This window comes from Saccopteryx leptura, chromosome 7 (genome assembly GCF_036850995.1).
Source record: "Saccopteryx leptura isolate mSacLep1 chromosome 7, mSacLep1_pri_phased_curated, whole genome shotgun sequence".
Lineage (NCBI taxonomy): Eukaryota > Metazoa > Chordata > Mammalia > Chiroptera > Emballonuridae > Saccopteryx > Saccopteryx leptura.
In genome coordinates, this window is record NC_089509.1 from 118,342,236 (window position 1) to 118,362,592 (window position 20,357).

At 53.9% G+C, this 20,357-nt stretch overlaps 1 protein-coding gene across 2 annotated transcripts in view; it reads right to left on the minus strand.

The window, feature by feature from the left end:
* COL6A3 (collagen type VI alpha 3 chain) overlaps positions 1-17,767 on the minus strand; it is a 75,523-nt gene extending 57,756 nt beyond the window's left edge. For both annotated transcript variants that reach the window (XM_066344972.1, XM_066344971.1), the window contains exons 1-2: positions 17,630-17,767; positions 1,384-1,502 (exon numbers count right to left, since the gene is read on the minus strand). In XM_066344972.1, the coding sequence (XP_066201069.1) occupies positions 1,384-1,471 (88 nt within the window). In that variant the 5' untranslated portion in view covers positions 1,472-1,502; positions 17,630-17,767. The remainder of the gene's footprint in view (positions 1-1,383; positions 1,503-17,629) is intronic.
* Between the last annotated feature and the right edge of the window lie 2,590 nt (positions 17,768-20,357).

The following is a 20,357-nucleotide window of genomic DNA, read 5'->3' on the forward strand; positions in this document are numbered from 1 at the left end:
GGGCACCTGGACACACAGACTTAGGAGCTGCGGGTGCCCAGGCGTGGGGAGTTCCACACGCCATCAACGACTGCTACCGCTATGGGGCAGACTCCAGGATAAGGGGGGGAAATATTCCCCAGGACGTCTTTTCTCTCAGACCTGATTTTTGTGGCACTTTGAGCCCCCCCAACCCCCACCCCACCTGGATCAGCCCAGCAAGATAGCCTATCACAGATGGATCAACCATCATTTTATAAATTCATTCTTCAGTTTTGGGGTTCTGCAACTGGGTCTCGAGAGGGGAGGGGATCGTGAAAACCGCCGCTATGTTACGTGAACTAACCTCCAGTGCTCTGGGAAATGTCAAAAAATACTAATAATAAATGCGCTAAACCAGTCTTCCTTACGTGAAGATGACTTGAGTTACTGCCGGAGAGAAAGGCAAAGTCTTGTCTTCTCGGACTGTTTACCCTGAAGAAAAGTACTTTTAACAACTTACTACACATTGTTCCTGGGCTAGAAAAGCCTTCAGAGGGGTTAGGCAAAATTTTCCTTTCTTTCAAAGGTGAATCCGGTTGGCCTTCAGCTGTGGGGGCAGAAGGACAAGGGTGTGGAGACTGCCCTTCTGCAGTGCTGACCACGGCAGGAGCCTGGACTCTACTTACCTCGGGCTGACCTGGTGCCCAACCAGTGGCCCCCTTCCACCCCGGTGGTGCTCAGCGCCCGCCCTCAGACCACGAGCTGGCCCGATCGGGGGTCCCCGCCGGGGCCCCAGCTCTCCCAGCAAAGGGGAGGAGGTCCTGGTCACCCTTTGAGCTCACGATGCCTGAAGCATTTCTCTTTTTTTTTTTAAACTCTGAAAGCAAATTTTTATTGTGGGTCAATTAGGATCTTTTTTTTTTTTTTTTTTTTTTTTAATAGTTTGGGCAAACCGGCTTTTAAAAGATTCGGTGATTCTAGATGACAGGCGTCTCCGTGTCCAGACGGTAGAGAGCGGAGACTACACTCAGCGTTTTGTTCTCCTGGGAAAACAACGTCCTCTCGTGAGGCTTGTCTTCCCCTGGTTTTTAAGAGCTCAGAGGCCACCAGGTACCAGGGACCCGGAAACAGCCGTTCTGATGGCAAACTATTTGCGATACGAACTTTCTGCCCGTGCTCAAGTGTGTCAACCAACCCCAAGAGCTCAAACCCAGGGTCTGGTGAAAGCAACCCGTCTCCCCCTGAGTGACGAGTTTCCGAGAAGGTCCGTACGCGACAAGAGCGTTCTGCAGCGCTCGGCTTAGCTGGCTGGCTCCCAAAAGCACCTCTAAGCTCTACGGCTGGCCCGTCAACGCCTAGGTCCCGAGACCGGAGAACACGGCTCCCTTGGCGGGAGCGCAGAGAGCCGTTTCCAGCGCTTACCTGCTTGTTGTTGAGCACGCGTTCCCGCCAAGCCTGAGAGAAAAAGGCAAAAGACGGCCACTACGGGCAAATGTCGGTGTTTCCTCATTTCTGAATCTGTCTGAGCACCAAGTGTGAACCTAGAAGAGAGAAAAAAAAGACAGAGGTTTGACTCTCAGTGACCCGGGCTGGACCGTCAGGTCACCAGCAGGCGAACAAATTGAGGATGCATCCCTTTTACTTAAAACAAACAAACACACAAAATAGTTTTGACTGAACTTGCAAAACGAGACGCTTTGAATCTGGTGGTTGTATTTCTTCGGCCACAGCCACAAACTGTGCCAACTCAAGGTTTTTCCTCTCCAGTCGAGGCGCACAGCGGCAGTGTGTCACGAAACAAGCGGCAGAGGGGACGAGTCGGGAGTAGAGACACACACGGGGACAGCGGTGGGTCGGTGACGTCCAGCCGACCTCTGTAAAGCCACGTGCAGGGGAAGCTCCCCGGAGAGACCGTGCCACGGGAGGAACGGACTTTGTCCGACTCATGGCGTGCGCGAGCGCAGTCACAGCGGCGGGGAACATCTCTGGTCAACCCCTCATTCTCTAGTAGCGGTTGACACTTTTCCTCCAACGGATGCCCTCGATGTGCCAGCCTCCCCTCTCAGCATGGAACGTTATGGAGTTAGCGAGACAGGGAAGCCAGACCCGAGGGGTGACTGCCCCGTTGCGTGGTCCCCTTGCCACACACCCGCTGGTGGCTGGGAACATGACTCCCAGCCAAACTCATGTTCAGCTGGGCTCGCTTGCGTCTGTCACCAGACTTTGACCCCGCGAGTGAACAACACCCTCCGCCCACCCCAAACCAGTAAGCACCCCTGCCCGCTCCAAACCTTCACGTCAACCTCTTAACCCTCCAGTCCCCAATCCGATGTGATCAGCTCACGAGACTGGGCTTGTCCCCAAGACCCCCCCCCCCCCCAGAGAGCGGGCACAGGTCTCTGTCCAGGCTGAAGTCCCCTCACCAGAGAAAATGCCTCCTTTCTCATCCCCTCTGTCCAAGGCTCCGGTTCCTCCGAACCCTTTCATGGGGCGCGGGCACGTCACCTGTGCCAGTCCCAGAAGACCCCCATGCTGCAAGGGCCCCATGCTTGGTTCAATGCTGTCTTGGAAATCTTAATAACTTTTGAACAAAGAGCCCTTTGACTTCATTTTGCAGGAAGCCCACAGCTTGTGGACCTGGTTCTGATATAGAGCCAGGATTCTTCTCATTCTTACCCAGACTGGTCGGGGGTCCCTGGCCGGGGGAGGGGGGGGGGTGATAGCAACGTTAGAGAGGAGGGGCATCAGCCACCTTAGGCTACAATGTTATCAAACCATGGTTTTTTATGTCATGGTGTCAAAAAGCCACTCAGCACCTACTATGTGCCACACACGGCTTTTCTTCATTTATCTCAGGCATCGTCTCGTTATCTTTCCAGGCACGTGTCAGCCCCCCCCCCATGGATAAAGAAGAAATCGGGGCTCAAAGTCACATAACTACTAAGGGACGCCCTGATCTTCACATGGGACCCCTACTCTGGAGGGTAATAAGAGAAGAGGATAAGAAGGAAAACATTTTTTATACTCTATGACCACTTGTCAGTCAAATTTAGTAGCCTGCATTTGGAGCTTTTTAGGAACCAGACAAGGAGACAGTGCTAATGGGAAAGACAGGTGCTCGGAATCAGCTGGACCGGGACCCCGGGTCCGCCCCACCCCACCCCACCGTGGGCAGGTCATTTAACCGCTCAGTTTCCTCCCCTATCTCATGGAAGCAACAACAATAACTCCTCTCCTGCCAGCTGCCCGTGAGGGCTGCACGGCAGGCTGCTTGTTAAGCGCCCGACACGCGACGGGCAGTCAGGAAACTCTAACGAGCATTCTCTCCCAAGGAAGGTTTCCCCACAGTTTCTCAAAGTGTCTTCCCTGGAACGCTCATTCCCTGAAACGTTCTAGCAAAGAAAAGGCGGTGGGGAGGGGGGTTGTGAGTAACAGTTTGGGAAGCACTGAATAACAAGCCCCTTTCTGGAATCGTTACAGTATATATATACATTAACATGTAACAGCTCTGAGACACGCAGAAACCAGCGGCGCTTCATTTAACCCAGAGGTTCCCCGGCTGGTTTCGTAGTGCGTCTTTCTTCAGTGATGCTCTTCACATAATGAAGCAAGATGCATGCTTTGAGAGCGACTCAGGCCCATGTGTGACCTCGCTAAGGCCTTTCTGCTCTAAAAGCACTAGCTGGGGGTCTCTAACCCTGCCCATGTCCCTGCCGGACCCAGGTCAGGGGTTAGTGGGTGTCTGTTCCCCCAGACTCTGTTAACTGCCAGTGATGACTATGCTCATTGAGGGAGGAGCTCACCCCCCCCCCAAGGGACTAAGGAAAAGGCTGGAATGTGTATCGCTGACCATGGCTTCTCCCCAGGGGCTCTGGGAAGGGTCCAGACCCAACCCCACCATCGCCATCAGCTTCCAGGGTGCTAGTTCATATCATTGGTTTTTTGTTTGTTTGTTTTTTTGAGTTTCAGAAAGTACTACTTGATATTAGAAATTGTAAAGTACAGACTACAGTTAAGTGGGAAAAGCAATTTGGTTTGGGAAAGGTAAATGCATTTAATCTAGAGAGATCGGGCTACCATCCTAATTAATATTTCATGGTTAGGGTTTAAAGGTTAGAAAGAAGGCCTCGCGAACTAAAATGTGAAAAGACATTCAGCTTCCGTGTGAATGAAAATAAAAAACATCTCTCCGTTTTCAAGTACATGTCAGGTTTTGTTTAATGCCATTTTATCTCCATCCTGTAATCCTAAGGGTCCAAACGCTTCTAAACTGGTTTTATATCCCCTGCCGTGAGTGTGGCTTGACTCTTCCCCGGGAGCGGTAAAGGGAGACAAGAGCCCAGCAGACGTGAGAACTAGCTTGTGAGTTATCGTCCTTGTCCACAAACCGAGGACGCTGAGCAGACTCCTGAGACCCGGCAGAAGTGAGGACAGACATACACCAGCAAACTGAACAACCGAGAAGACGTGGGTACATGTCTAGGAACATACAACCTACCGAGACTGAATAATGAAGAAAGAGAAAAATCCGCATGGACCTAGAGCTCATGAAGAGATTATTTCAGGGATCAAAAAAATCTCTGAACCGCCTGACCAGGTGGTGGCACAGTGGATAGAGCGTCAGACTGGGATGCAGAGGACCCAGGTTCGAGACCCCGAGGTCGCCAGCTTGAGCGCGGGCTCATCTGGTTTGAGCAAAGCTCACCAGCTTGGACCCAAGGTCGCTGGCTCGAGCGAGGGGTTACTTGGTCAGCTGAAGGCCCACGGTCAAGGCACATGTGAGAAAGCAATCAATGAACAACTAAGGTGTTGCAATGAAAAACTGATAATTGATGCTTCTCGTCTCTCTCCGTTCCTGTCTGTTCCTGTCTATCCCTCTCTGTCTCTGTAAAAATAAAATAAAATCTCTGAACCAAGAAAAGCCCAGGACCAAATGGCTTCCCTGAAGAATTTTCCGAACATTGAGAGAAGAATGAACACTGATCCTTCTCAGACACTTTCAAAACCTTAAAGAGGAGGGAACACTGTCAAACTCACTCGATGAGGCCGACGTTACCCTGATCCCAAAATCAAACAAGGAAAGAAAACTACACACCTGATGAATAGCAATAAAAAAATTCTCAACAAAACACGAGCAAACTGAACTCAGCAGCACCTTGAAAGGATTGTGCAGGACCAAGCGGAGTCATTCCTAGAAAGCAAGGACGGTTCAGCACAGGACAACCAGCCAACACAGCACGCCGTGTTAATGGACTGACGGACAAAAGCATAGGATCGTATCAATAAATGCAGAAAAATCGCATTACAAAACTCAACACCCTTTCAGGATAAAAGAGAAAGCACTTAAACTAGGCATCGAAGGAAATCGCCTTAACATAATACAGGACTTTATGTGGGGAAAACCCACCGTTAACATCATACTCAGTAGTGAAAATAAAGTAAGAGAACTTTCCTTCTGAGTTCAGGAATAAAGCACAAGTATACCCTCTCTCACCACATCCATGAACATAGTAGAGGAAGTCCCAACCAGCGCAAGGAGGCAAGAAATATAAGTGGCAGGCAGAGCAGAAAGGGTGAAGTTCAACTGTCTCTGCTCGGAGACGACACGATCTCGTATGTAGAGAACTCACTCACACACACAAGAAAAACAACTGTTAGAACTAACAAACTTAGCAAAGTTGCCAACAACAACAACAACAAAAAAAATCCATGGCATTTGTATACACTATCAGGAAGTGATCTGAAAAGGAAATTAAAAAAAAAAACAATCTCATTTGCTATACCATCCAAAACAGGAAAACACTTGGGAACAGGCTTAACCGAGGAGGTGCAAGATTTGAACACTGAAAACTACCGAACGTCACGGGAAGAAACCAGAGGAGACGTGACAAGTGGGGACACAGCGTGGGCACGCACTGGAAGTGACATAGTTAAACGTGCAGACTGTTCAAACTGAGGCACACATTCAGTGCAACGCCTCTCAGAATCTCAACAGCATTTTTGTAGAATTTTTTTTTAATGCTAAAATTCATACCGAATTTCAAAGGACCCAGAGAGCCATAGCAATTTTGAAAAAAAAAAAAAAATTAGGCTGAAAGCTTTATATTTCCTGATTTCAAAATGTATTTTAAAAACTAGCCTGACCTGTGGTGGCACAGTGGATAAAGCGTCGACCTGGAAATGCTGAGGTCGCCGGTTCGAAACCCTGGGCTTGCCTGGTCAAGGCATATATGGGAGTTGATGCTTCCAGCTCCTCCCCCCTGTCTCTCTCTCTCTCTGTCTCTCTCCTCTCTCTCTCTCTCTCTCTCTCTCTCTCTCTCTCTCTCCCTCTCCTCTCTAAAATGAATAAATAAAAAAGATTAAAAATAAAAACTACATCAATCAGCACCGTATGGTCCTGGAATAAAGACAGACATGTAAACCCAGGGAATAACATACAGATCCTGGAAACAAACCCTCATGTATACGGTTAAATGATCTTTTATCAGGGTGGCCAAGGCTACGCACGGGCGGAGAACAGGCTCTTCAACAGACGGCGCAGAGCCACGTGCAAAAGCCACATGTCGGGAGACCCTTACCTCACACCACTCACAAAAACTAACTCGAGACGGATCAAAGGTCTGAATGTAAGGCTCAAAAATATAAAGCTCCTAGAAGAAAATCTTCATAACATTGACTTTGGCAATGATTTCTCAGCTAGGAGGCCAAAATCACAGGCAACAACAACAAGAGAATGAATATACAGATGGGACTTACATCAAACTTAAAAGCTTCCGTGCGGCCAAGGAAGTCATCCACAGAGTAAGACCTGCCACCTGGCTGGCTGGTCTGCTTCCTCCATGGAGGGTGACCTGCTCCGCCCCAGCCCTGTCCCAGTCCCTCTCCAGAAATCCCTCGAACCCATGCTCTACTCTGGGAACCTTCCAGACCTTTCCACGCCCCCCCTCACCCCCCTCTCCACTCTGCCTTCTTTTCCACACTCTGCCTGACCAAGTCCTGAGGTTCTCATTTGAAAAAAAAAAAAATGATACGTAGATGCATTGTCTGTGGTTTGTGTGCGTGTTCTCAATAACTAGGGCGTGCGCCTCAGGTCGAGGTCAAAGGACACGGTCCACATACTCGCTCGCCCTGTTTGTATTCAAACCAAACACTGGAACTTTATTAGCAATGTGCATTCTACTAAAAAAGATTAAAATATATATATATATATAAAATATTTTATGGGGAAATTGTCCTCACAGTGTAAACTTTACTGGATCCTTTCTAGAAATACAGTCTGTCCTTCTTCCCAAAACAACCTGTGATGTTGTAATTGGTCAAGAACACTTTTCATACGGAATCCAAGAGAGTGTTCAAAGGCTCTGGCCACGCCCCTGAAATGTATACAAAACTGTGTGTGTGTCTGTGGGATCTCCCAGAGGTAGGACCCGGGTTTGCAGGTGACTCCGACTCCCCCACTCGAGTTCAAACAGCACTGACTCAGCGAAAGGGTCAGCGCCCACCCTCCAGGGCATCCGCCTCACATGTTTTAAAGATGTGACCCGTGCACACACGATGCAGGCGGGACTTTAAGCAGTGCTCCAAAATAATCCTGTCATCTGTGCTAGAGCGTGATGACGTCCTCCTGAGACATGACTTACTTCAACGATTTTCTAAGGGAAATGAGTTTTAAATTGGTCGAAAATTACATGTGAAGATTTTCATTGCCGAGATGTTAATCCTTTCAGAGAGCAACCTCGGACATGAGTTGCCTGCCACTGGGACACAAAGTAATGGAATAAAAATATACAGAACACATGGCCCCCCGGCTGGTTGGCTCAGCGGTAGAGTGTCGGCCTGGTGTGTGGATGTCCTGGGTTTGATTCCCGGTCAGGACACACAGGGGAAGCAACCATCTGCTTCTCTACCTCTCACCCTTCCTCTTCTCTCTCTCTCATTCTCATTCTCTCTCTCTCTCTCTTCGCTCTCTCTCTCTCTCTCTCTTCCCCTCTCACAGCCATGGCTCAATTGGTTTGAGCACACCAGCCCTGGGGGCTGAGGATGGCTCCATGGAGCCTCCACCCCAGGCACTAAAAATAGCTCAGTTGTGAGCATGGCCCCAGACAGGCAGAGTGTTGGCCCCGGAGACGGGGTCACCAGGTGGATCCCAGTCAGGGTGCATGCGGGATTCTGTCTCTCTATCTCCCTTCCTTTCACTTGGAAAAGGAAGAAAAAGAAAAAGAAAATTTTAAATATATATACAGCACACAGGAATACTTTCCCCAAATCCGTGCAGATTGAAGAGAAGGGAGTAGAGGGACAAGAAAGAAAGAGCCCCTCCCACTCTGCAAATGGAGCACAGGAGGGACGTTTGGGAGCTAATGAGTCACCCAGGCTACCCCCCCCCGGCACCCCCCACGACTAGTCAGCTCACACGACGGGGTTGTGCTGAATTCCCGGGGGGGGGGACAAATGCCTTCCGCGCCGCACGCCTCTCCTGTGGTCCCGTGGAGCTGGCCCCGTGGCTCCGGCGATGCTGACCGCTTGTTAATCCTTTTGTCTGCAGTTACATCTAAGTCTCTTGTATGTGGTTTCGTGGAGTCCCTATTTTTAAAACTGAGCTTCTCGGCAATGAATCTTGGAGAAACTCTTCACGTTTAGATTATTAAAAGAGATCAATGTCATTGCCCCAGATGATCACCACCTGGCTGGCTCATGTTCATAAGGAGAAATGAGGAGGTCACTCCCCCTATCACCCCTCCCCAACCTTGTCCCTCCACACACACACCCCTCCAATCAGGAAACAGAGACGAGAGAGCATAATGGGCTCTGGCCGGTTGGCTCAGCGGTAGAGCATCAGCCTGGCGTGTGGAGATCCCAGGTTCGATTCCTGGCCAGGGCACACAGGAGAAGCACCCATCTGCTTCTCCACTCTCCCCCCTCTCCTTTCTCTCTGTCTCTCTCTTCCTCTCCCGCAGCCAAGGCTTCATTAGAGCAAAGTTGGCCCGGGTGCTGAGGATGGCTCTGTGCCCTCTGCCTCAGGTGCTAGAATGGCTCTGGTTACAACAGAGCGACACCCTAGATGGGCAGAGCATCGCCCCCTGGTGGGCATACCGGGTGGATCCCGGTAAGGACACCTCCCCTCCTCTCACTAAAAAAATAAAAATTAAAAAAAGAGAGCATAAAGAATATTTCCTGGGCTCCTCTTGTAGGTGGGATTTTATGCCAAGAACCCAATGGCTGCTTACAGACACACACACACACACACACACACACACACACACACACACACGTTTATAGCTGGGAAACTAAAACCAGGTAAGACAAAGTGATTTGCCAAGGCTACACAGATGAGTGGGAACCAGGGTCCGAACCAGAAGAGTAATAAAAGTGCATGTTCCCCCAAAAGTTCACAGGAGAACCCCAGGAAACCTTAGGAGGCTGTGACGGATTTGGGCCAGTCAGAGGAAACTCCCCCTGTCTCTCGGGGGAAAAAATAGACTCCTCTGGTGGTGACAAGCCACAGACTCTGTGTCAACAGAATTCATCTGTTCACTGCTTTTCTTTCCACCATGAAAAAAGAATTGGCTACTTGAGACCCTTGGGTTGGGTGGGGTGACATGCCCTCTTTGTGTCCCTGACTCTCATCTCTCATGTCCTCAAGGCAAACAGATTTAATAATAGAACTTCAATGCATTTTTATTCTTTCTATGGAGCATTAGTAATTCCTCTCTCTCTCTCTCTCTTTTTTAATCTGCCTCCTTCTCAAAAGGATGCGAGGTGCCTTTTTCCCATTCATAGAGCTGTGTCCACTGGAAATTTAAAAAGATACCTCCTAGTACAGAGGTTGCTACCCAGGGTCTTTCAACCTGACCTGTCTCCCGTTTATCCAGGCCCACGACTGTCCCAAGCTGTCTGGCAATCCTGGGAATTCGGTTTTCATGAAGTCTACTCAAAAGCTTTTTTTCATTTTCCACGTCTGGAATGTCTTTTGTTTTGGGGTGTTTTTTTTTTTAGAAAGAGACACACACATGCACACAAGGAAGTAATTTTCAAACAAAAGGCTTAAACACATCCAGAGCTTCCATTTTTGAAGTCGTTATTTTGGCCTTCTCCAAGCACAGCCTCTGAAACTCAGGCTGGTCCTCCCATCACGGGCTGGGGCGTCGGTTACGTCCTAAGCATCCCTGTGAATGTGGGAGCATGCCGAAACAGGGGGAGGCCACGGTGAGAGAGAGGAAGGGCCACATCTCAGGGGACCAGAGGGGTCCTGAGCCTGCAACCTCTCCCTTTCTCTCTCTCTCTCTCTCTCTCTCTTGTCTGACTCTTTTTCCCTTTCTGCCCAGATCCGTAGAAAGAAGTCCCCACTCTTAGCCCCAACGAGGAGGCAAAGAGAGATTTGTGGGGTCCATTTGTTAGGAGGAGAGTGGGGGGTGAATATATTACTGTCACCGGAAGGAGCTTTGGGGGAAGCCTCCAGGGAAAGGATTTGTAACGGCCGGGAGAACGCCCCTTCAAAGGAAATATGTCCGAAGCTCCAGCTTGCATTCTGTGAAAACTCACTCTAGATAAGACACATCGGCCACCGTACACTATCTGTAAACAACGACCCCTTGGCCCAGGCTCTGGGCTCTTTCCTGGGACAGCAAAGCCTTAACTCTTCCGACCCTGTGTGCATGGACCCAGCCTCCTTGAATAATTGTACAATGGGACGTGTCTTTGGGATGACACTGAGTGGCTGACTCGGCCCTTCTGCGCTCCCTGCTCAAGTCAAGTCAGACAGTCGGGGTTCAGCAGCCCCTGTGTTGGAAAAGAGCCGTACAGAAGAGAAAGCGGGGTGGCTCCCTGGAAAGCGGCCTCCTCTCAGAAGGGGGCCCCGGGTGGGGGTGCGCCGAGCAGCTGAGAGCCAGCTTCCTTCCCCCCAGTAAGGCAACTTAAGGGAACTCCACGTTGAGCTGCCCACCTGTTTGGAAATGTATTTAAAGACAGGATCCCGAGGCCCAAGACGTCACCCATCAAGCAGAAAGGTCCCTCGCTGCTGTCAATGGAAAAGCTTGAGGTCACAACGCAAATGTGAAACACACCTTATACCCTCGAAGGTCAGACACCCGGACGAGGCTCTTCCTCCACGCACACTGTGAATTACGAACATGAAGCAGAAACGAGTTCAGCTTTAAGGGGAAGGTGGAGGGTGCCTTAGGAAATGCCCCAGAAAAAAAGGGTGGGGGAGGAGGACAAACAGCCGCCCCCCCAGCCCCGTGACCTGACGTGACGCAGAGGCCCCAGGTTCATTCTCCTCGCGCCCTTTCCTGGCCACCGATTTCGGGGCCACTGGCCTCTTCCCCAAACCACGGAGTCCCACTGTAGAATTATTCAAGGTGGCTAAAATGCTCTCCTGTTTTGAGGAAAACTAAACATTTCGCTTTGGTTTCTGGTCTGAGTCGCGATCAAGCCGAGAAGAGAAACATATGTGAAATGGAGGCTTTGAAACATCAAGTCGCACCATCCTGATAAATATATATATATATCGTCAACCCTGGACCGAGCACAACAGCCTGGGGAAATAGCCCTGCGTGACCGTCTCCATCAGAAACGGTCAGCGAGTCTCTCCCCGGCCCCACCGACGTTACGTGTCAAATCAGGCAAGTTGCCCGACGTTGTCACAGGCAGAATTTCTGCAGCCACCGGTGTCCCTAGGTCACCCTTAGGCTCTAGCAGGTGATGGGTTTCTGGCTGCCCACACCAGAGATACAGGGAGGCCCCGGTGACACGTCAGGGGCCATCAGGGATGGGGGGGGGGGGTGCTTAGGCTCAGTGGAGCTGGCTGCAGCCCCAGGTGCCAGCACTGAGCTGCTGAATCAACTGATGAAGATTCCAGAAGGAAAACCGAGTTTCCTGGAACCGCTTCCCCCGGGACCTGAGTCATCTGCAGCTGCTCTTCCGCTTCTCATGTTGAAACTGAACCAGTCCGTGAGCTCTTCCTACCAGTAGCCAAGTCTGCGCGCCCTGGAGCCTAGAAACCTGGATGGATAGCGCAGACCGGGGCGGGGGCGTGGGGGCGGGGGGGGCCGGGAGGGGGGGCGTGGGGGCCGGGGGTGTAGGGGTCGGGGGCAGAGGTGACAGAGCTATTTCTCCCTGCACTTTATTCCCCGGACCCTCTCCTAACTCGAAAATGTTTCTCTGTGTTTCCTGAGCCTTCGCCTTGGGGAGGACGGCAGGATTCTGCCGGGAGGCGCAATGCTGCCAGCCGCCTTCAAGACAAGCAACCTGCCTTGGGGGAGGGTTTGGCAGAACGCGGAGGGTTTGTCTTACTTTTTCCTCTCCTCTCTCTCTCTCTCTCTCTCTCTCTCTCTCTCTCTCTCTCTCTCCTTTTTCTTTCCAGATGCTTTTTCTTTCTTTCTTTTTTTTTTTTTTTAACAATTACTTCTTTGCTAACTAAACTTAAAAGATACTACTCAACAGAAGACCGGTCCATGGAAAAAGAAGTGTCTTTCTTCACACAATACTCATCAGAAATCTGCTCCCAGAGACACGGAGCGCCCTTCCCACTCCCAGCCCAGCCACCACCACCTGCCCCGGGAGCACCCTCCCGTGTGTGTGTGTGTGTGTGTGTGTGTGTGTGTGTGTGTGTGTGTGTGTGTGTGTGTGTGTGTGCGCGCGCGCCCAGGGAGCCACAGTTCGGCTTTGCTACCAGCTCTGCGCCCCCCGCCACTGAGTCCCGTTCCTTCACCACAAGCATCAAGGGTGCAGAGAAAGCATCCACCAAGCAGCCTAGCGGCGATCCTACGAACCAACCAGATAGAAGGGACCGTGTCCCAGTCCCTTCCGTCCCCTCCCTGGACCCTGGAGCTCACAGGGCTCATTGAGCATAAATGAATTTGGGAGCACAGAGACCAGGTTTCCTCTCTCTCAGACTCAATTCTGCAACCCCGGACCCCAAAAGTGAGTCTCTCAGGCTAACAACCCCTAAGTCTGGCAGCGGGTGACCTGGTTTGGTTTGGTTTTGTTTTTCATTGACAAATATTTTAAACAGGACATTCATAAGTATGGCTTGTGTGTGTGTGTGTGTTTTTTAATGCATTCAAACGAGCTGCCTGTCAGGAGAAACCAGCAAAGGGCGGGTAATGAAATGTCTGGTTGACCAGGTCAGTTCCTCTTAACTGATCTAAATTTCCAGTCCTAAATTTCAAAAAAAAAAACAAACAAAAAAAACGCTGTCCAGGACACAGCCCAGCGTGAATAGGCCACCATGCTTTGGCTCTGAAGCACCTTGCTGTTCATTCAAACTCTTCTCAGTAGGGTATAGCCCAACGTTCCCTTTAAACGTTCTCATTTGGGTAATGCCCTTGTGATGAAATTACCCTAGAGGGCAGAATGCCCCAATTCAAGGCATAATGTCACCCCAATACACTCATACCTGAGCTAGAAAAAAAAAATCTTAACCTAACATCTGTGTCAGATACGAACAGCAGTTACACTTTTTTTAAATTATGTATTGAAACCATCTCTCGGTGGTTGCTAAAGTTAACCCCCCCCCCCCCCAGCTCTGCTGGGCTGTATCTACCAACGCTCTCCCGGCAGACCCAGAAACCCCGCCCTAAGTAAGGACTCCAGCCCCACTGTGAGATCCTTTCTGGCCCTCCGAGGGACGGACCGCCCTCTAGAGGAAGGAAGGAGAACCAGCCTGCACTTCCCCCGAACAGCATCCTAACTCAAAATCTCATCTCCTTCCCCACACAGACCTATGAGACCAGAAGGCATCAGAAAGTTACGCTTCTGAACATCCACAGGATTACTCTCTGAGGGGGGGGGGAACCCCTCTTTGTCCGTCAGGACGCCGTTTGTGCTCTTGAACGTGAGACCGTCATTCCCTGGATTTAGAGGGGACAAGAGACCTCTTTTCTGGAACGGTTAGGGTAATTATCTCCAGAATTTTTACGTTGGAAGAAGAGAAACCGTGTTTAGAAATATCAGCTTCACGAAGCTGTCAGAATTCTCAGGAGCTTTTTAAAATGTCCCTGCTTTAAAATCTGAAGCCCTGGGGGGTTTCCCCTTCCTTAGCCAGAGCTACTCATAAAAACGTTTTAAATGTCAGGTCGCTCCTCAGGACCGTCCACTCTGTCTGTGGGCAGTGGTGTGCTTTACTGCCCACTTTCCACAGCGAGCACACCGTGAGGAGTTTGCTCCCGCCGGTCACGGAGGGAAAGCCAGGTGCAAACGTCCCACCCAGACAGACGGGGACATCCTCATCCACGTCTGACACTTCTCCAAGCGATCACAAACCCTCGGGTTCTTCCAGAGAACAGTGACAAAGGCCAGCTTGCAAATAAAACTTTTGGACGAAGTTAGTCACACGCCTGCGGGGTGTGGCGGTCTCCCCGCTACAGAATTCATGTCCAGCCCGGTGAATTTTAAATCCTACACGTAGAATGTCACATGAAAGTGTGTGGTGACACCCACCCCTGGTGAGGACCCCCACTGAGCCCTGAGGAGGCGCAGAGCCCCGAGGGCACACATGCTACCAGCTTCCGGGGGGGGGGGGGTCTGATTTCAAGTGCGCTCTAGGCAGTGGCCTCCGGAGTCACCTAACCCCAAAACTGAGGTCGGAAGGGGAGCCTCCTTTGAGCCACAGATTGATCACTGATTGGTTAAAGGGGTTTCTTCCTACTTTATCGTCAGGGATGCGTTCGGTGGCAAACTGGGAAGTCACAGAAGGCATTGCAGCGAGAGAATGAGACACAGTGAGTGCTTGACACTGGGGGGGGAAGGGAGGTGCAGGAGAAAGACAATTCCTACTCTGAAAGGTACTTTTCTGCTGACAAAAAAAAATGTCCTTAAGACCCAAGTTGGCACATGCACCATGTGTCTGGTTACCTGAGGGCCACAAGCATGGTGAGGGGGGCACACACCCTCCCAAGCGTTGGAAGAGCCCCAGGGACAAGGGCTAACATCCTAGAGGCTTCCCCAGCCACCTCCCAAGAAGGCGGGGTGGCCACACTCTCCAGGTCCCCAGCAGGGAAAGTGGGAGGGCAGCCACACTCCACCACCTTGCTCTGGTCTCCTTTCCCAGGTCCTCTCCTCCCCCACCGCCGTGTCCTCCCACAGGGTCTCCCTGCCGTGAGCAGGGGAACGGAAACGGGAACCATAAACCCATCACGAAACACCCTCCTCTCAGCAAAGAAGATACCAAGACCACATGACCATGCTGAGTTCTTGAATTCCTGCAGAAGCCCCTGGCCTCCCCACCCCTGGGCTGTCCCCCTTCGCCACAAGCTCACACAAGAACAGAGCAACATGCAGGCCCCCGTCTTCCCGGGCCCCAGGCCCCCGGCCCCGGAGCTGGCCTGATGAGGGAAGCCTCTCAGGTGGCCGGCTCACAGACCCGGTGCCTGTCCCTGCGTCCTGCTCACACACTGGTCCTGCGCTTTTTTCCTCCACTGGGCAGGAGAGACTCGGGGAGCCTGAACAGTTTCTACTTCCAGCAGAATGGGAGGGGAGGACCTTATCTCCTGCGTGGAAAGAGCAAACAGCCCCTTCCAGACCCCGGTGGGGATTAGCTCGGGGTCCGCTCGGCCATCTGCCCTTTGGAGACGGCCAGGGTCTCACTGCCTTCCCAGCCGCCCCCGGGTTCCACGGCCTCGGCAAGTGACCCAGTGTCTCAGAGCACCCCACTCTTCATCCCCAGAGACCAGGGGACCACGTCGCAGAGGGGGCCCCCAGGAACCTCCTCCGGTATCTGTGGCCCCGCCAAGGCCCCAGAAGTTCCAGTAATGCTCACCAGCCAACTGCTTCTCAGTATCATCTTTGGGTAGAAATCTCTGTTCAAGTTTTCAAAGTGTTAAGACCGGGCCCGCCTAGGAGTCTGGGGGTCCCCCGGTGGGGAACAGCCTGTGCACAGGAGCTCTGAGCCTTGCTGCCCTGCGGGCCCACAGTTCCCAGGGAGTCTGGGGGGACCCCGGTGGGGAACAGCCTGTGCACAGGAGCTCTGAGCCTTGCTGCCCTGCGGGCCCACAGTTCCCAGGGAGTCTGAGGGCCCGCCTAGGAGTCTGTGGGACCCCCGGTGGGGAACAGCCTGTGCACAGGAGCTCTGAGCCTTGCTGCCCTGCGGGCCCACAGTTCCCAGGGAGTCTGGGGGCCCACCTGGGAGTCTGGGGGTCCCCGGTGGGGAACAGCCTGTGCACAGGAGCTCTGAGCCTTGCTGCCCTGCGGGCCCACAGTTCCCAGGGAGTCTGGGGGCCCACCTGGGAGTCTGGGGGGTCCCCGGTGGGGAACAGCCTGTGCACAGGAGCTCTGAGCCTTGCTGCCCTGAGCGCCCACAGTTCCTGGGGAGTCTGGGGGGTCCCCGGTGGGGAACAGCCTGTGCACAGGAGCTCTGAGCCTTGCTGCCCTGAGGGCCCACAGTTCCCAGGGAGTCTGGGGGGTCCCCGGTGGGGAACAGCCTGTGCACAGGAGCTCTGAGCCTTGCTGCCCTGAGGGCCCACAGTTCCCGGGGAGTCTGGGGGCCCACCTGGGAGTCTGGGGGGTCCCCAGTGGGGAACAGCCTGTGCACAGGAGCTCTGAGCCTTGCTGCCCTGAGGGCCCACAGTTCCCGGGGAGCTGCCAGGCGTGGGGCAACGCCCCTGGGCTCCCACTGGGTGCAGGGCACTCCCTGTGCTCAGGGCAGTTAGCTCTCAGGGGCCAGAACAGCCTCTGAACCTGCTCCCTGGGCTGGCAGCGTGGTGCTGACTTTTTTTTTTTTTTTCTTTTTTACATTCCCCAATACTCCACGGGGCCCTTCCCGGGACCCCACCCCTGCTCCAACCCACATTGATTTCCCAACACAGTAAACCCTTGAAACGAGTCCCTGAAGCAGGCTGGCAACCGTCAGGGAACACTTTCTATCCCGGGCGAGAGGACCGAGCCCCACCCTCATGGCCGGGGTACAGACCTGCGCCTCTCAGCTTGGCACCCGCCCCCCCCCAACTGGGCGACCCAGGCCTGCCCGTGGCCCCGGGGGCCCCGCTGCGTCCACTGGGCACGCTGCCCAGACACCCAGTGCCGTCTCCTTGCCTGACCCTGCAGCGCCTGTGAGCTGCGGCAGCCCCAGAGGACAAAGGCTTCCACGGAGGTTCCTAAAGAGATGAAGTCCCCACGGTCACGGCTCACTCTTGACTTGGCCCCGAGCCTGAGCAGCCAAGTCACCGCCGTCCCCCGAAAGGCCACCGATGTGCTCCGCCAGCCCCAATCCTGGGGAGGTCAGGGGCGGCAAACCTGCCCAGAGCACCAGGGAGAACCCAGAGAGACCTTCCCAAGGGAGCAGCCCGGCAGGCAGCTCTCCGCGTCTCCCCAAGACACAAAGCAGGTCCCCCCTGAGCTGTAGAAGGAGGACACGGCGTCTAATACATCGTGAACCCAGAAACACGGCCGCCGGGGAGGACAGGCCGAGACAGAAAGCCCAGGCGTCCAGCGGCCGCAGCCCAGGTACCTGCCCCCCGTGGGCCGCGCCCGGCCTGGTCTGAGTCAGGGAAACCCGGTGGCCACACACCGAAAGAGAAAAGCCGGCCGACTCTTCCAGGGACCTGCAACTTGTAAAGAAAACTGGCTCCTCCGATGGGGCTGACCCTCAGAGCCACCTAGAAACGGTCACCAGCTCGAATAGCATTCCCTCTCGGGCACGGTCGTGGGGGACCAGCGGGGAGGTGGCACCTACCCTGAGGAAACCTGAGGAGCTGGGCGTCCCTGGGCCTCTCCGTGCGAGCGCTTTGGGTCTAGCACATGCTCTCCCTGGCCGGCCGAGGAGAAACACTCCCCTGGCGTTCCCCGCAGGAGGCTGGAGCAAGAGAACTGAGCTGCCTTTGGTGGAAGATTGAGCTGCGCATGGCCAGGGTCCAGGGGTACAGTCAGGGCTTCCTCCGGCTCCTCCTCCTCCTCCTCCTCCTCCTCCTCCTCCCTCCTCCAGCCCCTCCTCTCCCCCTCCCCACCGCCCGCCTGCCCCCGACTGTAAATGAAAACCAGACTCCTCTCTGTTGCTCCTGGCCCCCGCTGCCGGCTGATGTCACCCTCTGAAGACTGTCTTCACCCTGCACGCGTTCAGCCGGGCTCCTGCAAACCCCAACCCTTGAAAGAGAAAAAAAAAAAAAAATCACCACCTTTTGGGCTGGGCGTCCCCGGGGCAGCAAAGAGAATGAATGTTGGAAGCGTGTATGTTTGTGTGTGGGGTGGGGGGTGTCCTGCAATGTTTTCCAACACCCTCAGAAAGGGAAACAGGAAACGCGGGAGCCCCTCCACCCTCCCCACCACGCCCGCCCGCCCGCCAGTTCTTCTGGAAGTTTCTGAATGGAGACTTCTAATAACCTCTCCCCTTTCTCACATATGAAGACCAGCCTTGAAAATGGCCCGTTTTCCGCTCGCCAAAGCTCTGTGTGCCAAGGGAAAAGGGAAGGAAAGGAGACTGCATCTCTTCTTTTATTTATTTTCTTTTTATTTTTATGGTCCTGTGGATAATGGTTCGGATTGTGAGGCTGAGGACCCCGTGCTAGGGCGCAGATAAGAGGAAGAGAACAGTTCTATCGCTCAGAGTTTCAAGAAAACTCTTGGGAAAGGACGCGGCGTTTCTACACGGCTTTGCGCGGTTCACAGCACCACGTGGATGCACATTCCCTCCATCGTCATCCCCCCTCCCCCCCCCAAGCTCCTTCCAACGTGTCATTGTTCTTGTCAGGTGACAGCGGATGGTCCTATCGGACAGATGAGAAAGGCCTGGGCTGGTAGCAGAGCTCAGAACTGAACGCTGGCCTCGGACACTCTCTCCCGGCTCTCCCGCCGCCTGGCCCCCCCGTGACGAGTAGGTTCGCGTGAGATGTTAAGAGACACCTGAAAGATGCATTGGCTTCGAGATCCTTCCAAAGTCGAGTCTGGAGAGTCAAGACCCTCGTGAGCTCCTCCTCTCCATGGAGTATCGCCTGCAGGTCCGGGGCACAGGGGGGACAGCGTCCCGGGGACTGTCCCCGCTCCCCTCCCTCAGCTCCAGGGCACCCTAGGGTTCAGCTGGCACAATGTCAGGCGAGAGGACAGGGGCAGACACCAGGCTTGTGGCGACCCCTTTTCATCGCCTGTGGTTGGCAGAATTCTAAAGGAGATGCCAGCTTCCCCGGGGCTAAGGGACAGGGGAGGGGCAGCTGGTCTGCGAAACCAGAGTCCTTCCCCTGGCTCCCGGGAGCTGAGGGAACCCTGTGAAAGGACCAGTGGCTGCCAGGCTCCACGTCCCAGCTGAGGACGCCCCCCCCCTCCTCAGTCCCCAACCCTGGGTGGTAGCTGTGCGTGTGAGGCTGAACACAGGGTCTCCTGTGCGGGCCCCCACTTCCCCGCCTCCCAGGAGGGGCCACAGGGTCACGCTGGGATGTGCTGTCCCTCCCTGATAACTCCCAGCCACGAGCCCCATTCTGCAGATGACAGCTGGACGGGGTTCTCTTCCCTGCATGGAACCTCAGCGGGTGCCTGTGTGCTGATGACCCTGTCTCCAGTCCCCTCCCGGTCTGAAAGCCTGGGCTATGCCCCTCCCCCAAGGGGGTCCCGGGGGCAGTGTGGTGGTGGCTCTGTCGTCCCTAGCTCAGGCCCCCACCGGTGTCTCTGCCCCCGGCTGCCTCTCTGCCCTCGAGTCCCTGCTCCTGGGACGGCGCGGAAGCACGCTGTCACCGTGGCCGGCCACGTCTCAGCTGCACCGTTCGCCGTCTTGGCCTTCATTCTTAGGAGGCATGTGAAATGATTTCTCCTCAAAGGCCATCTCTTCCCGTTCATTCCACGTGGAAGCCGGGGCTGACGGAGAAGAGAATGCGGGGATAACACAGCTCACGGGACCCTGGCTTTGTCCACGGTCTGTTGGTGAGATGGAGACCCACTGAGCTTGTGAGAATCTGGGGGGCGGGGGGCGGGGGGGATTGGACAGTTCACAACCGGACTCCAGGCGTGAGCTTCTGGAAGTCCACATGAGCTAAGTCCTCTCCCATCTCAAGTGTCCAGGAATCCTGCCCGCCTCAGGTTCCGACCACCACCATCAGCCCCGGCCCCATCACCATAACAACCAGCATCCCATCACCATAACAACCAGCATCCCATCGCCATAACAACCAGCATCCCATCACCATAACAACCAGCATCCCATCGCCATAACAACCAGCATCCCATCACGAGCACTGGTGACCTTGACAGAGTTGAGGGGACCCGGGAGGCCGCCACTGTGGCCTCTGTCTGAGCTCACGGCCCCCGGATGAGCCGAGGGGCGCCGTCCGCACTGGAAAGCCGGTTCCTGGGGCCACGGGCAGCGCCCCCAGCTTCCCAGCCCCGAGGATGCTCATCGAGATTGGCAGGATCTTCCCAAGAGGCATCGAAACATTCAGCTTCGTGACAAGCAGGCAGGAAGACTACAGCATTGCGGGTAA